Source organism: Trachurus trachurus (genome assembly GCF_905171665.1).
Source record: "Trachurus trachurus genome assembly, chromosome: 23".
Taxonomy (NCBI): Eukaryota; Metazoa; Chordata; class Actinopteri; order Carangiformes; family Carangidae; genus Trachurus; species Trachurus trachurus.
The window spans coordinates 14,124,820-14,142,267 of record NC_139912.1 but is presented as its reverse complement, the minus strand read 5'-3'; the positions used below and the strand labels follow the sequence as shown (position 1 = coordinate 14,142,267).

The 17,448-nt window shown below is 41.3% G+C and overlaps 1 protein-coding gene across 4 annotated transcripts; it reads left to right on the top strand.

Moving 5' to 3' along the window:
* The first annotated feature begins 1,628 nt into the window (after window positions 1-1,628).
* cntn1b (contactin 1b) lies at window positions 1,629-17,323 on the top strand. Of its 4 annotated transcripts, none has more exons than XM_083999138.1 (24): window positions 1,629-1,706; window positions 8,688-8,763; window positions 8,870-8,905; window positions 9,024-9,150; window positions 9,284-9,465; window positions 9,557-9,652; window positions 9,803-10,015; window positions 10,108-10,207; window positions 10,357-10,541; window positions 10,835-10,959; window positions 11,104-11,221; window positions 11,320-11,470; window positions 11,603-11,730; window positions 11,860-12,029; window positions 12,158-12,281; window positions 12,483-12,650; window positions 12,787-12,936; window positions 13,021-13,091; window positions 14,206-14,458; window positions 14,586-14,707; window positions 15,542-15,731; window positions 15,847-15,968; window positions 16,063-16,219; window positions 16,309-17,323. In XM_083999138.1, the coding sequence occupies exons 2-24, from the start codon at window positions 8,700-8,702 to the stop codon at window positions 16,383-16,385; spliced, it is 3,129 nt and encodes a 1,042-aa protein (XP_083855264.1). In that variant the 5' UTR covers window positions 1,629-1,706; window positions 8,688-8,699; the 3' UTR covers window positions 16,386-17,323. The 4 variants fall into 4 exon arrangements, with proteins under 4 accessions (XP_083855264.1, XP_083855265.1, XP_083855263.1 ...); XM_083999139.1 differs by lacking the exon at window positions 1,629-1,706 and adding an exon at window positions 3,549-3,573; XM_083999137.1 differs by lacking the exon at window positions 1,629-1,706 and adding an exon at window positions 3,583-3,837.
* The last annotated feature ends 125 nt before the right edge of the window (window positions 17,324-17,448 follow it).

The following is a 17,448-nucleotide window of genomic DNA, read 5'->3' as shown; positions in this document are numbered from 1 at the left end:
TCAGCTTTTCACATGTAGATATTTTTGTTGTATTTTGTAAATAATGGCCTGAACTGAGCGTTAGACGTGTCGAGGTCAGAGGTGAGAGCTTGGCCTCTGCTGCATTATGGGTAAGGGAGGGTTGCAGAATGGCTTTGCGTGAGATGAGACAATTTGCAGTTTTCACTCTTTTCATTTGCTGTGAAATGTATTATTTTATTCCTTCAATTTTTATTTTCTAACTCGTCAGGTGAATTTGCTCAAAAACATTTAGCCTATCAGGTATCAAAGGAGATTATTTAACTTGTGACTGAGCTCTTGTGACACCTGTATTGTTTGTCTCTGACTGTTCATGCACCTTTTTCTGTATTTTTTATATTTAAAAAAAAGGCACACGCTTAAACAGGATTCATCGTTTCAAAAAAAAAAATTCCATGAATCTAATTTAGGACAACGTGCAGTATCTGAACACAGTATACTGTGAAACTGTTGTTCTAAACTAGACGTCTCCTGAAACTAACACATCTTTTTTAAGAGTGTGCACTTAAAAAAAACTAAACTGTAATTTGGAGCATACAGAGCCGGCATGGACAGAAAAACGGACTGGCGCACTTGAGTGTGAATGCCCTGGAGACAATGTTCTAGTGACTGGTGAACATACAGTAGGATAATACAGTAGCCTATATGATATGATATAATCTGACATTCTGGTAAATGTTGAAGCTACATGAGAAGCATGAAAGGCTGTCAAAATGGTTTACTCTACAGTATATTGCAAAATATTTTGTATTTTAAATGAAGTTTAAAAAAAAAAGAAGAAATAAATGTTGGTTTCAGGATTTCAAATCAGTCCTGTCTTCCTATTGTGATCAGTGCAACAGAACGAAAGTGGGTGCCGAGTGTATGTTTGTGTGTGTGTGGCTCCACCTAGTGTGATCTGTAAAATAAGCCACAGATAAACCTACAGAAGTTAATCCTTGAAAGATTAACACACATCTGGTGTGTTGGCATATTCACTGTGGATCTTCTCATCTACTGGGGGAACTTTACTGCAGATTTATCTTTCATTTCATAAGGACATTCATCTTAAATATAGGCCTGCTGAGATGTAGATTAAAAAGACTGAAGTACCACGCTAAAAGAAGGCATGGCGAGTTTATTTGTATAGCCCATTTGTACAGTTTGTCTCAAAGGAAGAGTGCAAGAAATAAGAAAAACAGTAAAAATGAGAATTCCCAATGCAGACTGTTTATTCTTCAATCACTCTTTTGAAAACCCTCCTATTAAGGACACAGTGTCCACAGGGCCTATACACCACATGATATCAGGGTGAACAAACTGCAGTCTGCCATTAAAAATGGATCTGAAGGTCATTTATGATGCACAGCACATGGTGGGGAGTGACATGTAGACTTTGCTGTGCTCAAAAGGAATGGTGCTATGTAGACTGTATCTGCCCTGTCTCGGATGCGCAGACGCATGATGCTGGCACCTCTGCACCTCCTCCTCCCTCCTCTCCTCCCTCATGGACCAATCACAGCCGCATCCTCGCTGCCACCTCGACCTGCCGCTCACCCGCTCTCCACCAATAGAAAAGTTGAGCTGAACGGGACGCTCCGGCGGGTGGTGGAGGAGGAGGTGGTGGTGGGCTGTGGGACGATGCGGTTCGGGTCCAGGTGTGCCATGCGGACAGTGAACTGATTATTTTCCCCCATTCTGCCTCAAAGGTAAGAGCGACAACACACACGGGGGGGATGCGCGTGGGTTACCGAACTGACTCCGGTGCATGGATGGACTTATAGCGAGGATGTGCTGCTGAGCTCCTGTTGTGGTGCAGGAATGGACCGGCACTGACTGGAGTACCGCAATGCAGAGCAGTGAAGGAACCGGTGCCGCTCGCTCAGTCGTCACAGGGCTGAAGTGATGTAAGGGGCTGCGCAGTTACTTTTAGGGATGCGACAAAAGTGAGCAGTGGGATTAAAGAAGGGTTTTTAGCTTGTCACTGTGCAGTTTTACCCATGAACAGTTACATGATGGAGCAAAAGTGTCTGTGATTGCAGGGTGGAGAGGTATGGTGAAGGTGTCAGTCATACTATCTGCGTCAAGGGTGCAGTGAGCTGCCAGATGCACCATGCCAAAGGACTAACTGCTCTGCATTGATGAGGGGGCACTCCTTCATTAGATTACTCCAACTGCCTGACTGATGAGATTGTACTAAAGTGTTAGAATTAACAGAATATCCAGAATATTTACATCTAAGGCGAAGTTCAATAACATTTTATGACACAAATCCACACAAATCAACTGTCATTAATTTTAATTGGCAAATTTGTGCTGCTAATATAGCGATCTGCAAAAGTTGTATTGTATAGGGCAATAAGACTACATAACAAACATGGATAATGTCCTCCATCTATGTGCAGCCCCCCCTCCACCCTGAACATTACAGTAGGCCTGCTTTTGCTTAGGTCCTCAGTGTTGCGATCCAGGAAAAGACATCTACAATCATTATATTTCACAAGACCATATCAAATGTAGTCCATATAAATCAATCCGACACGAAACCTGAGCAAAAAGATTAATAAATAAACACAAGAACATTGTTGGGGATACTCAGTCACAGAATTCAAACATGGCTTTCTCTGCAGCTCACAAAGCCAAATAGCAACCACACAGTCACTAAGACACAGGGCTTAATACATGTCCTGACCTAAATTTCGCTGGTCTGTCCAAAGAGGATCTGTGATGGGATTACTGCCAGGGGGAAACACAGGAAAAAAAACACTCTGATGAATTGATCAGAATTAGTGAGGGAACAGATTGCTGCCACTGTCATCTATAAAGCAATAGATATAGATAGATGTTGTGAAAGCAGTTGTGCATGATTTGCAGTTGAATTTGGCCTCATCCAGCTTTAGGATGTTGCAGATGCAAAAGACAACTCTGCTGTCGTTTTTCCATTTCAAAGTCAGTAGTTGAACTACAGTACAGCTGTGTGAATGCAGGATAGTTGCAGTCAGGCCAAGAATTTTGCGATTTGCCCATTTGTGTCACAAATATTATTATATATTAGGGAACATTGCACAAAGGCTGTTACGTAAGTGATTTGATGTCTACAAAAGAAACTTAACATTCTGATAATAAAGATGAAAATAATACAAATGACATGAAAATAATAAATGATATACTCTCTGGTATAAATAAAAGATGCAGCCCATTCTCATGTACCAATAATGATAAAATCTTATGGTGTCAATTTACTAGAATATAAATAGCCCATGTCACTTGCTCACATTCAGCTGTTGAATGGAAAAGACTGTTGTAAGGAAAAAACATTCTTCTCAAGTATCAAACTAGCATGAAGCACAGTACAGTAGAGTTATTGTATGTATGTTTTTGTCATTTCCGTGGGCGTGATAGTGACCGTCGAGGACAGAAGCTTTTCTTTGCTTGAGCTTCCACTGTTTAAGATGATGAGAGTGATAATGTTGCATACACCGTGCGCATGCGCAGACACGTGGTGTTGTGCCTGAACGCGTTCAATGAACGATCGTTCATGAACTCGTTCATATTTTGGGCGAACGTGAACTGAACGTAGGTATTTCTGCTTGATGAACGTTATTGTGAACGCGTTCATTCTGGCGTTTGTGAACGCAGCTCTCGACTTCGTTCAGGAGTGTGCCAGATTTCCATAGAAAACCCAGCTAAAACACACTGTAAACAGGCGTTAATATGTAGCGGAAAGACCACCCAATCTGGCAACACCTATCAGCTGTTTGGATCAGCGGCGCATGGAAGAGGCGGAGTGATACAGCGTGTCGCGGAGCCTGTCTGTGTGGAGGAATACTGACCCAGTTGGTTAGTAAAAGCAAAGATACTCTATTTATCTTATAAACCGTCTTTGGTAAAAGATGACGGGGGTTACGCTGGGGCCACACCGGACGCGCGAGCCGCGGCCCTCCTGTTCACATCAGACGCTTCTCCTCGCGGTCGAGAAGCGCTTCTGCCCCTCAGCTGTGTGTGTGTGTGTGTGTGTGTGTGTGTGTGTGTGTGTGTGTGTGTGTGTGTGTGTGTGTGTGTGTTTCTCTCTCACGCTCTGTTTGGATTAATAAACACAAATAGGCTACAAACGTACACACATTGGACACATCTAACTCAGTTACTTTTTGGGTAAAGTAAAGTAGTAACTATAACTAATACTGGTTAAAACTGCTAAAATAATAGCTGTCTGTGGTTCGATATGGGCTGAGGCAATAATTTTGAAAAATAATAGCTTGTAGAAACATATTGGAGAAAAAAAAGAACTATGAACTAGTTCAGTTTTTGAACCGTGAACTTAGTTCAAAATTTTGAATTATGAACTATGAACTGAACTAGTTCATTTTAAAATTTGTGAACTGAACTTTGAACTAGTTCATGTAGAAAGTGAACTTTCCCAACACGTGACGTGTGGATGTAAACTTGTGCACAAAGTGTGAAGATTCAGCAGCTGCAAGTGAACAGGCAAATAACAGATTTGACGTCCACAGTACGTTTGAGATAGGATGTTGTTACAGGAGCAGGAGCTGCGTTCAGGAATAACACAGTATGTAGAAGTTGTGTGCATGTCGAGAGAGAGAGAGAGAGAGAGAGCAGTGATGTTGGAGCAGAGAGTCGGTTACAACTTAGCAGTGTTGCAGATGTGCAAAATCAGTCTGAGCTGCAAGGACGGCTGCTGCTGCAGTGACACTTTTAAGGAACCTCTACATTTTGACAGTAGCATGGTCTTAAAGGCATCGTGGCTGTAGGACAGACTTTTGTTTTCCTTGGGGCATCATGGGTAGAGGGAGGGGCGTGGCCGCTGTGGAATTCCTGATCCGGTTGAAGGTGAATGCCAGGATGCTGTTGTGAGATAAGTGTTGAGTCATCAGGAATGCACACAAGGATTCAGTGCTGCAGTGTGAGCAAGAGGATGTGCATGCCTCTGCTCTCTCTATTTCTGGGCAGACATGGCTGCTGAGGAACATACTGTAGGAGGGGCCTGGTTTCTTCTTCCTTTTCTTTCCTTCGTTATCACATCCATGGAAAATTTGGCTGCGCTTGTCATTTGTGATGTCAGCCACAACATTTTTTCTATTCAATTCAAATTTATACTAAATAATAACTAAAAGCACTGTGGGCTCACATTGAGAAGTTTCTGGGTTCTGTGCCTGGGTTGTTTCTAGTTAACTTGTCTTCTTGCCTTGTTGACGTGAACGTGACTGGTTGTCTGCCTCCATACTGTATGTTGGCCCTGCAATAGACTGGTGACAAGTCCAAGGTGTACCCCTCCTTAAGATAAGATAAGATAAGATAAGATAAGATAAGATAAGATATGCAGTTAAATAAGATGTGGCTAGTGGATAAAATGATAACTAAATTTGAGTCATCTGTGTAGTTCTGGGTATTTGTTGCATACTGAGCACTAGATGAGCATCCAGTGCAGCAGCTACACCAGTAACTCTAGTGGTAGGAAATCAGAAGGTGTATTATATGCAGAAATTCCAATGAACCTGTTGGTGACCTGTGCTGTGTCCAAAGTCCCTACTATCGACTGTATAGCTCTATATAGTATGTACCAGATGTCAATTCATCATAGTGTATTATTTATAAGAATACTGTTAAAATTTTACGTTAACAGGCAATGTAGGTCTATCAAACTGCAACTGTGAAAAGCTACTCCTAATGGGACTCAACTTGTTTTTCCACAGTGTGTTTTGCAGCTGTGAGCGGCTCCTCGATTTCCTGTGTTAATTGAATTTTTAGAGAATTGTGTCAATCAGCGTCACGCCCCGAAATCGACTGTTTTAGCGCTTTGAATGTAGTTCCTCTTGTCCTTTTCACAGTTTGACTGCACTGTTGTGTGGATCTGGGACATGGAGCTAATGTTGTGTGTGGATACATCTGATCGCTACAAAGTATTAACTCAGTAGACTCAACCAAAATGTGGGGTTATAGGGTTCATTTTGGTTTCATTCTCTCACTGCCTCTGCCTTTGACAGTGAGAGCTCAAACACCGCCGCTGCTCTTTGCTTCCACTTCCTCCTGCAAAAGTGATGTGTAAGCATGTGTGACGGCACAGCAGGCGCTGTCGAGGGGAGCGTGCCTATGTTCCCACAGCCCTATGTTCCCACAGCCCTATGTTCCCACGGCCCTATGTTCCCACAGTTCTAAGGTTTTCCTCAAAATCAGGCCCTATGTTCCCACTGGACTCTCTCTACCTATCTGGACTCTATCTATCTGGCCTGTCTAGCCTCTACCTGGTCTTTTTACTAAACTTAACCAACTCTTTTCTTCATTGCCTAAACCCAACCAATGGTGGGACCAAAGGGCTGTGGGAACATAGGGCCTAATTTTCAGTGACAACAAAAGTTAGAAATGTGGGAACATAGGGCTGTGGGAACATAGGGCTGTGGGAACATAGGAATGACCCCCTGTCGAGGTGCCGCAGAGCTGCCTCGTGTTTTGTCAGCAGAGCAGACAGACCGGAGTGCACACACATGAGGTAAAGACTTAATATGTTGCTGCCGGTGCGTGGATGTGCACCACAGGCTGCTCACACGATTCTGTTCTGCTGAGTCACTCACATACTGAATCATTTATAGACAGAATATTCCAGCTAGTTCTGTATGCACTGTTTCCATGTATCTATATAAGGATCACATCTATTTGTTAATAATTTACCGTTGACCAAGGCCGTAGCTACCATTGAGGACACCGACCGAGGTCATGACCTCGGTATTTTTTTCGGCCTAATGAATGAAAAAAAAAAGTGCAAAGTATTAGGGAGGACAGATGGAAGGTGACTGAGTGACTCCTCTCTTGTCCAAACAATTCCGGTAGGCCTATTATGCTCTTGTTTATTGACGCCCTCACGTACGCTGGTGTTTGTGTACTGGTCGCGGGAAAAAAGGCGATTCATTCGGGAAAAAGCGAGTGATACAGCGCGTCGCGGAGCCTGTGTGCATGGAGGAGAAGGCTACTGAGTGAGTTGGCTCTAGATAAACTGCTCTTTCCAACCAGTTGTTACACTGTAAAAGTTTCGTACATACGTGCACTTGAAGCGCTGTATTATTTCGGGACGGAACCTCATGTATGCGGAGAAAACAGCTGTTTAATAACGTCAATTCAGCGCCGTTTACTGTCTGTGTCCTGCACTATGCACTAGTTGAGCTAAGTGGGGGAGAGCAGAGACCTCTTTCCTATACTGAGGGGGCATCTACTGCACTGTCCATTCTTCCATCAACTTTATGTGAAAAGCACAGTGACATGATAAATTTTATACAGACAGGGGCGTCACTAAGTTTTAAGGACAGGGGGGGCTTAGCCCCCAGGAGATGCACAAGATGTGAGCATATGTGGTGCACAAGCACAAATATTTCACAAACAAAGACTGTGAAATTGTTTCTAAAAAATTTTGGACAGATTTAACAAAGAGCATACGGTGTAAAGTTTAGGCAACCATTAGTTTTATTTCAGTCTTTTTTATTTATTTATTTATTTATTTATTTATTTATTTATTTATTTAAAGAAAGCTAAGACCGGTGAGATTACTACAGACATGTCTGGAGTAGGCTACAGTAGAAAATGTAAATTTTTCATCTCTGCCTAGTAAGAATACTAACAAAAATCACATTAGAGTAAAATTTACCTTTGAATCATGGGATATCAGGCAAATGAATAAGTAATGTGTAGGCTGTGTAAAAGTAGATGCTAAAAAAATGAACCTGAGCAATTTTGCAGCTGTTTTATTATCAGAGATACGTATGTCCAGGTGGAATTTGACCTTTGGAAAACTAATTAGGCTATATTTCACTAATAGCCTGTGTCATAATATTCACTCCATCCAAATACAACTGTTTTTGGCTCATTTTGATTTCACCTAGACCTCTTCATATTTTCCCATTCAAAGAAGACCATACAACCGAAATGAAGTTTGACACCAATATTTTACTAATAAAAAATATGCATAGAAATGTGAAATACTACATAGCTAAACAACGTGAATAACCAATTATAACACAAACCAAAATTTGCTGCAACAAGGAGCAGTCAGATGTATGTTTGTGGTAACTATAAGGAAAAGCAAACAAACTTCCTGGGCCTGTTTCAAAGTGAGGAACACAGCTGACGCTCCAGAAGGAAGTCACCCAAAAATAGTAGGCTATAGCTATGGTAAAAAAAAGAGTGCACACTTCACCCTAGAAACCTGTTCATCTTTATGTTAACAACCAGGACCATCACATTGCATTTCAGACTTTTTTTTTTCGAGCTGGAATTAAACTTTATAATATAATATTTTTGCTACTCTGTGGCTGCTACGAATGTGAGGAGCTAGTCTACTGTTTATAATAGGTGGTGTGTTCTCATCAGAATTCAGTGAAGTTGGGTCTTCTCTGGATGATCACTAGTGATGATAATATCATAAAAAATGGCATTAATCTAATATGATGTGTGTAGTTTTTATCTGTCAAAGTGCACCAGATTGAAGCCTTTTAATATAAAATTGCCCCAAATTTCTGACGCCACCCCCCCGCGCACCACGACTATGACCTCGGTATTTCAAAAATCCTGGCTACGGCCCTGCCGTTGACACAACCAGGAAATCTCATGTTAAACAAAACTGTCTCTGTTCTGTCTCCACTTTTTGTTTGTGTCCCCCTGTCCTTGCCTGACACATGTGGCTGCAGTAAATCCATCTGATGACCAACATGGCTTCCACTGCTTTACTGCTCCTGGCCCTCGCCTCTTCCATCTCCCTCACAGGTAAAACACACAGTGATGCCTGAAAATAAAACACCTGCTCCCTCAAAGTGAAATATGTGTGAACTGATATATTTTTCTTTTCTGTTTTTTTTCTTCTCCTGTGCAGTGGCAGTCCTGTTTAATGAGCCCAGAATTTTTGGAGGTGAGTTTGTTGGTCTGAAATTTGAAAAACAGGGAATGCTGCACAGAATGTATCGCACATTTAAGGGATTTTTTTTTTTTATTAGCAAATCAGCTAATTGTTATGTTAAATTTGTCAGATGATGCAACTGGATATGGTCCCATCTTTGAGGAGGAACCTATTGATGTGGTTTACACTGAGGGCTCACCTGATGAGAGAATCTCCATGAACTGCAGGGCACGGGCGAACCCACCGGCTACATACAGGTTACACACCCATTACTCAACAGTCAATAGTAATACTGTGATTTATTTGATATCGCATTGCCAGAAATGTATCAGGTGGTATAACAAGGCACGTTTTGACAACATGCGTCTTATTATGTTGTGTCACTGCAAGGTGGCGTCGTGACAACTGGGAGATCAAGCTGATGGAGCAGCCGGATGAGCACTACAGCCTGGTGGGGGGGAACCTGGTTATCACCAACCCCAGACAGAAGAAGCACGCAGGGACGTACATCTGCGTGGCCAGGAACATCTACGGCACTGTCATCAGCAAGGAGGCCAGGGTCAAGTTTGGATGTAAGTATGTACAGTAAAACCTGTCAGAGCTCTTCTTACATTGTTGTTGCTGTTCATTCTTGATTTTAATTATCCTGAATCTGCTGTGTAGTTCTGGAGGAGTTTTCTGATGAGGAGAGAGATCCTGTGTACGTCAAAGAAGGACAGGGAGCTGTTCTGCTGTGCGCACCTCCAAAAGCCTGGCCAGGTGTGTGTACAGGCGTCACCTGTCATCATCAGATTTGAAGTGCCTAGAAATTAAAGAGGAATAATATTTGAAAAAAAATGCACGATCGATCACTTTTCAGTATCTTTGGAGTGCAGCCACATGATATTAGTTTCCCTCTTCCCTTTTCAGAGGCAGTAAGCTATCGCTGGATCTACAATGAGTTCCCAGTTTTCCTGTACACGGATCGCCGGAGATTTGTTTCCCAGAGGACGGGGAACCTTTACATCTCCAAGGTGGAGGCTCAGGATGCAGGAAACTACTCCTGTTACGTTTCCAGTCCCATCATCGGGAAGAGCGTCTTCTCCAAGTTCATCCCCCTCATTCCTTTACCCCCTGACGAGGGTGGGTAGATAGTAACTATACTGTGTAGATCAACAAGAAAGAAGTCTTGGGGTCTTCATTTTGAATGTAATTTACTCTCATTTTTGTGACAGGTGAGGAAAGGAAATACCCAGCAGACATCAGGGTGAAGTTTCCAGACACTACTGCCATGCTGGCCTCTAATATTACATTAGAGTGCTTTGCTCTGGGAAAGTATGTTTTTACCAATTCAGTCTTTAAAGTTTGATGAATCACAAATATATGTTAAATGTATGCCTTCACATTGAGTAGGTGTATATGTGCATTTGTATCTTTTAATGCCAGTTTTTCATTACAACAAACCAACTTTTGTGTCTGTTCAGTCCCATCCCTCACATTGTCTGGAGGAAAGTGGACGCCACAGACCTCCCACCCACTCACGAGATCAGTGAATCAGGAGCCGTGCTTCATCTGTTCAACGTACAGTATGAAGATGTAGGCGGGTACGAGTGTGAAGCTATCAACACTAAAGGGAAGGACTGGCACAAGGCCTGGCTCTATGTGGAGTGTAAGTAAAGTTATTGGAATGTACTTCACCAACATTTGACTGACGAGCATAGCCTACTATTCAAAAGCAACTACAGAGACCCAGAGGGATATTATCTCTTACTATAAAGTCACATAATCATCATCAATATCAATCAAATGCACATATTCTGATGTTTTTAACTGAATTACAATTTGAATTACTCTATTTTATGATTTTTAAACTGTAAAGTGTCTTTGAGCATTTGTAAAAGCGCTTATAAATAAAATGTATTATTATTATAAAAATGTATTAATTTATTATTCTTTTTCCAGCTGCCCCAGAGTGGGCTGAAACCATCAACAATACTCAGGTTGACATCGGCTCAGAGCACACCATGCGCTGTGTGGCGTCAGGGAAACCCTTCCCCTTCATCCGCTGGTACAAAGATGGATATATGGTGAAAACTCTTAACATAGTGTCACCCACAATAATACTTAACTGCTTCTCAGCTTGGCTGTTGTCATGTTGATAGTTTTTTTTGTAAAGATTATTTTCAAGTAGACATCTTCGTCTGTAATTTATTTTTATTGCCTATCTGCAGTATGGTAAAGGTGAGCTGAAGTTTTCCAGTCTGACCTTTGATGACTCTGGGATGTACCAGTGCATTGCTGAGAATTTCTGGGGCATCAAATATGCCAACGCTGAGCTGCGAGTCATTGGTGAGTGCCCACTAAAAAAAACTTTACTTTGCTTATCCTTAAACTATAATATGGTTCAAAACGGTTCTTAAAAATAAAATGACATAATCTCCCTCCAGCCTGTGCTCCTACATTTGAGTTTAACCCTGTGAAGAGGCAGCTTCTTGGAGCTAGAGATGCACGTGTGGTGATTGAGTGTAAACCCAGAGCTGCTCCTCGACCTCGATTCACCTGGACCAAGGGCAAAGAGGTGCTCTACAACAATTCACGGTAAGCACAAGTCAGAAGAACAAAGACTGAACATAATGACAATGCAACAACCAGGCTTAAAACAATTCAGCAGTGGATAACCCTCTGTTGACAGGCAGCTTACCTTTGTATTGGTTAATTGTTTGTTTGTAGTATTTCCATCCTGTTTGATGGGAGTCTGGAGATCCTTAACGCCACCAAAAATGATGAGGGCACCTACACCTGTTTTGCTGAGAATGACCGAGGGAAGTCCAACAGTTCTGGTTATCTCACCATTACAGGTAAATGTGATAATGATTTCACTCCCAGGTTTAGTTATTTATGTTGCATATCAATATCGCTCAATAATGGTTGGTCAGTTTGGATGAGCACACTATGAGTGATGATGTCTCTATTTTTGACTTACCCAGAGGCAACTAGCCTCACAGTGGCCCCTGAGGACAGTGAGGTTCAGGTTGGTGATGAGATTATTCTGAGCTGCTCCGCGTCATACGACCCCATGTTGGACATCACCTTCGTCTGGGCCATAGACTTCAGAGTTATTGACTTTGACACTGAATGGGAACATTATGAACGTATGGTAGGACAATGGTTCATCTAAGCTTTATTTGACATCTCACAGTTGTCTCAGAATTGGTCATTAGCCATCTTATGAACACTTTTCCTTCTTCTGTTTTCTCTTGCCATCTTTTGCTTTGGGGTTTCCAGAATGAAGACGGCACTGGTGATCTTAGAATAAAGAACGCCCAAATTTGGCACGAGGGTCGCTACACCTGCACAGCACAGACTGTGGTGGACAGTGATCTAGCCTATGCTGACCTGAAGGTTGTAGGTCAGTACTGTACTAACATGGCATGCCTCAGAAGACTAGACCTAAAAATAAAGCCTTATTTGTACAATTTTTTCAGGCGCTTGATTTGAATTCTTAGCCAGAGAAAAGGAATTTATAAAAAACAATGCAAGTGATGAGTACTAGTTATTTAAAGCTGCTGCTGTCGATATCCTTCCTTTATTTCCCTCCCCCCTAATCCAGGTGTACCAGGGCCCCCTGGTGTGCTCCGGGTGGAGGAGATTGGAGACACATGGGTGAAACTATTGTGGAGTAGGGCAGCGGATCATAACAGCCCCATTCTCTACTACACCGTTCAAACCAGGCACTACTGGGCTCTGTATGAAGATGACTGGAAGAACGCCAGCACCTGTGAGTACTGCTTTCTAACAGCAGGGGGCCAACTTACTCCACAGTTGTGTTAAAGGGGTCCACAACAACAAGCAGGTATTGTAATTGAATGTTTAGCACATGATCTGACTCGGAGTGCCCTTTGTGTCTCTCTCAGCTCCAACCACTATTGACAGCAGTATGGAGAAGGCAGAGGTGACGGACCTGTACCCATGGATGGAGTATCAGTTCAGGGTCATTGCCACCAATGAGTATGGATCCGGAGAGGCCAGTATCCCCTCCCTTAAGATCAAAACCTGGGATGCTGGTAATAAGGGAATATTCATTTGACATATTTAGTCCGAATAATTGTAGATGTAAAACCCTAATGAATGACCATTTGTCTTTTCAGCTCCAGTGGTGGCGCCCACTGATGTGGCGGGTTACGGAGGCAGAAATGGGGAAATTGTCATCACATGGACAGTGAGTACTCTTAAATCATGGGAAATGTTTTTTATTTTTTATTAGGAGCTGTTTTTGCTGACTTTCTTTTTTGTTTTCAAATTTAGACTCCACAGCCGCACAAGAACACAAAATACATACCAAGACAAAACAGAACAATAACAACACACAAACATACAAACAGACAAGGAAGGGGGGAGCGTGCAGGGGTCCTAGTTACAATTCTACATATTTTTTTCTTCTTTTTTTGTGTGATGCCAAAACAAGACAAGTGGAAAACAACAAAAACATACAAAGACAAAAAACAACGTATTAAAGGGTTAGACAAGACAAGACAACAAAGCCAAGTGCTATACTGGTGCAAACAGTGCTGTTTGATGTTTGATGTTGTGGTGGAAGGTAGTCTGTGCGTGTGTATGTATGTGTGCGTGTCTGTCAGCATGTGCAATGTGCATGTGTTGACCTGTGTGTGTGTGTGTGTGAGTGTAGATATGTGTGTGTTCAAATTAATGGGGAAGAACTGGAACAATTAGAACTCGAGAAAGAGAGAGAGTATAGGCACAGAAAGACACATGTGAGATGGGAGAGAAAGAAAAAAACAGAAAGACAGACCACTTTTGCTTGGATGTATATGTATAAAGAAGAGAGAGAATAGAGAGAAAGGTGAGGATAAAGAGGAAAAAAGAGAAAAAACAAACAAAAAACAGCCTGCCCCTTACCAGTGGTAACAACAACACTTATGTGACATGAGTAGCAATAATAAAAATGGTAGTGATAATGATTAATGAATAATCATGAGTGAATATAAGCAAATGCAATGCAAAGTGTGTTATAATGGGACAATTCATGTCTACAGTAGTAACACCTCAAAAAGCATAGGGTTAGGGTTAGATCCAACAGACCTTCACCAGTATATCTACACTACTTGGTGTGAACTCAAAAGTGTCCTGGCTAATAGTCCATGGTCGCACATGTCTGCTTTCAGGATTCTGTAAGGTTATAGATGATTCTTCCATTGTAAGCAAATCCAAATAGTCTTTGAATCAATTACATCATGTGACAATATTAAGATTCACACTCTATCATGAAAACAAAATGAGCACAAGTATTTTTTTTTTCTTTGTGTTTCTCTTAGCCGGTAGAGCCATGGTATTTCTATGGAAAGAAGTTTGGTTACATTGTTGCATTCAAGCCTCACGATGCGTATGACTGGTGGTACGAGACCATCTCAGACCCCGAGACGAGGCGTTATGTTCACAGAGAACCCTACTTCATTCCCACTGAGGAGGATTTCCAGGTGCGGGAGTTTCAGGTGAAGGTCAAGTCATTTAATGTGAAAGGAGATGGACCATACAGCCTAACCAAGGTCATCTACTACCCACGAGATGGTGAGGATTTCGTTTTTTATTGGTTTTAAAACCAAACAAAATTCACTGCAAATTCCAGGATGCAACACTAAACCTAGAGCAAATAACAAACTTTTTTCTTTCTCATCCATTTCTGTGACCTCTCCAGTACCTACAGAGTCTCCGACAGATGTCTATGCCAGGCCGGTATCGTCGACTGAAGCTCTGGTGTGGTGGTTGCCAGTGGTTGACACTGGAACAGGCCTGCAGCAGTACATTGAGGGATATCAGGTATTCGTCATGTTCTTTACAACCATTAACTGACTATATAACATAATATATTATATAGGCTGCAGGTAGCAATCAAAATAGGAAAACTGTTATAAAAAAAATCTGACTCCAATCAAAAGAAGAAGAGTTATCATAAACAACAGACTACTGTAAAAGGGTTAACCCAAACCTAATTGCTCCAAGGAATCTAAACTAAGAGCGAATTATAACCTACTCTATCAATATAAGAACTATCCTACAATCTAACCCCATAACCCAGTAATTATTATAGCTATAGTAACATACACAAGTGATGTTCAAAAAGTAAAACATTAAATTTAAATTTAAATGTAAATAAAGTTATTTACAATGTTGAGTATTTGCCTCAAATGGCTAGTACTGTATAGTGGCTATAGCCTGGTTAGCAGTAACCATAGCATTAAAATACAAAATAAACCAATCATTAATTAGTATAGACCGTTTCAGAGAGTATAAACAAATACAGGTGTTACCAAGGATACTAATTAAGGCTCCATTCCATTTAGTGTACCAGAGCGTTTTCTAATGAGCCACACCTGTCTTTGTTTATACTCTCTGAAAGGGTCTATACACAATCGGGGAATGGCAGCTAGTGAAGATTTTGCCCTTTGCCCTTTTTTGATATTCTTGCGAATTACAACCAAATTCTTGACACCAAGTCATCACAATTTTTATAAGCCAGTGTTAGCTACAGTAGTAAGCAATGCCAGTATTGGCTAGTTAAAAGTGTAATGAAAAGACCATGGTTTGAAAATTCCCCTCCTCACACAGTGTAACAAACATTTATTTTCAAAAATACATTTTCTTGCTAACCAGGTCAAATACTGGAGGAAGTACGATGACCCGGAGCCAGGAGCCAATCGTATATTTGTTCCAGGCGACGTCAATCAGACCAGGCTGGAGAACATGCTGCCAGACTCACACTACCTCATTGAGGTCCGTGCCTTCAATGGAGCTGGTCTTGGGCCCCCTGGTGAACACTGTGAGATGTTCACAAAGAGACCACGTAAGACTCATTACCCATAATCCACTGGCCGTTAGCACCTACGCAGAGAGCTTTCTATGTAATTATAATGACATACGGAAATAGATGTGGTCTTGATAAATCATTTTCCTTACAGCACCACCAGACCCTCCAAGGATGTGGCGCTATATCAGCTGGACAGGAAAGTGGCTGTATGTGTGGTGGGATCATATCCAGTACGACTGGTTTGGCAACGTTTCCTTCCCACTGTACTACAAGGTGGGTACGGGCAGGTGAATCTAAGATTTAATCACAGATGAACCTGGCAATAACAGCGATGCTGAAAATCTCCCATGTTTCTTTGTTTTATTAGGTCATGTTCAGAAAGACAGGATACATCTACGGGAAAGTCTACATCACTGGATGGCACTTCATGGACTTCCCCATGCCTCAGTGGGGTGACTATGAGCTGATGGTGCGCGGTCGTTATGAAGGAGGAGATGGACCAGTCAGGAAGATCAGTATTAAGGGTAAGACTAAAATGCTTGAATCATTGATTACAGATTTTTTATCCTCAAGGGTTTTTTTTTTATATCTCACGATGTCCCTGTTTCTTCAGGTAAAGCATCTGTGATCACACCGACCCTAAGCCTGGTTACTCTGGCGCTGCTGGTGCTGTGCATCATGGGATTGTAAATGTAAGCCTACCACAACTCACATGTATATAATTGACTCTGGGAAGCAAATACTGTACGTGGACCCAACAATGAGAGATCCAGTCTTCACCTTCAAACACTCTTCTCACTGATAGTCATTGGTTAAAATCTTAGATCATGCATCTGTCCTGCATTTGTTCTGCTATAACGCCACACTCGAAGCTGTCTTTAAAATTGATTATTGACTTGCACTTTTTATAGACCATTAACTGTATCAGAAGAACTTCAGTATACAGAACAATATGGGAGTTCTGCATCAGTAACATCTGTATACCACTCTAAATGTCCAGTGTTTTACTGTTTGGAGTTGAAATGAGTTGGACAAACAAACAGTAACAATGTAGACTTTAATTCAGAGTGTTTTTTGTTTTTTTTTAGACTATCAATGTCTCAGTCAAAACAATGCATAGTCTGTAAAGAATTCTATATTAGATTATAATCACCTCAATTGATTGGAATAAGCAAGTAAGATTTTTTTTTTTTTTGCCTATTTCATATTTTTTTTATCCTTTGAGCACATGTATAATCACCAGGAGACTGATTTAGATTCAAAAAATAAAATTGGTTCTAGCATTTCAAAAACTTCTTTTTTTTAATTTACTATATTTCTTTTTTACATTTTCAGTGGTGCTGGGTAATGGTACAAAGGACAGTTGCTCAATGTGATCTTAATGTTTTATTTTCTACATACTCACTAAAGTCATGCACGCAGATATTTTGAGTTATGGCTACACCAGTGAAAGTCATATCACTTTGACAAGTTCCTTTGAGACCGCTGATGATTTTTGACAGCAAAAATATATTATTAGGATGAGCTGTGAGGTCATGGTTGGACAGAAACTACTGTATATCATATATATCAATGTATTAGTTTTCTTTATTTCAGGCTGCAAAAGCATTAAACAGAGTATAACAGTACATTGCCTTCTTGATTTTTTGAGCCCAGTCTTTGATGTGTGATTTCAATCAGCAGATGGCAGTATTTCCACATTCAGTTAACCATCTTCTCAGTTATCCATCCTCCAATCATAAAATGCCATACA

What these genes read in the sequence shown, in the direction of transcription:
- cntn1b (XM_083999138.1), top strand. Translation starts at nt 8,700, where the DNA reads ATGACCAACATGGCTTCCACTGCTTTACTGCTCCTGGCCCTCGCCTCT. An exon ending in AACCCACCGGCTACATACAG is followed by an intron (nt 9,151 to 9,283) that starts GTTACACACCCA and finishes TGTCACTGCAAG; the next exon opens with GTGGCGTCGTGACAACTGGG. An exon ending in TCCTTTACCCCCTGACGAGG is followed by an intron (nt 10,016 to 10,107) that starts GTGGGTAGATAG and finishes TTTTTGTGACAG; the next exon opens with GTGAGGAAAGGAAATACCCA.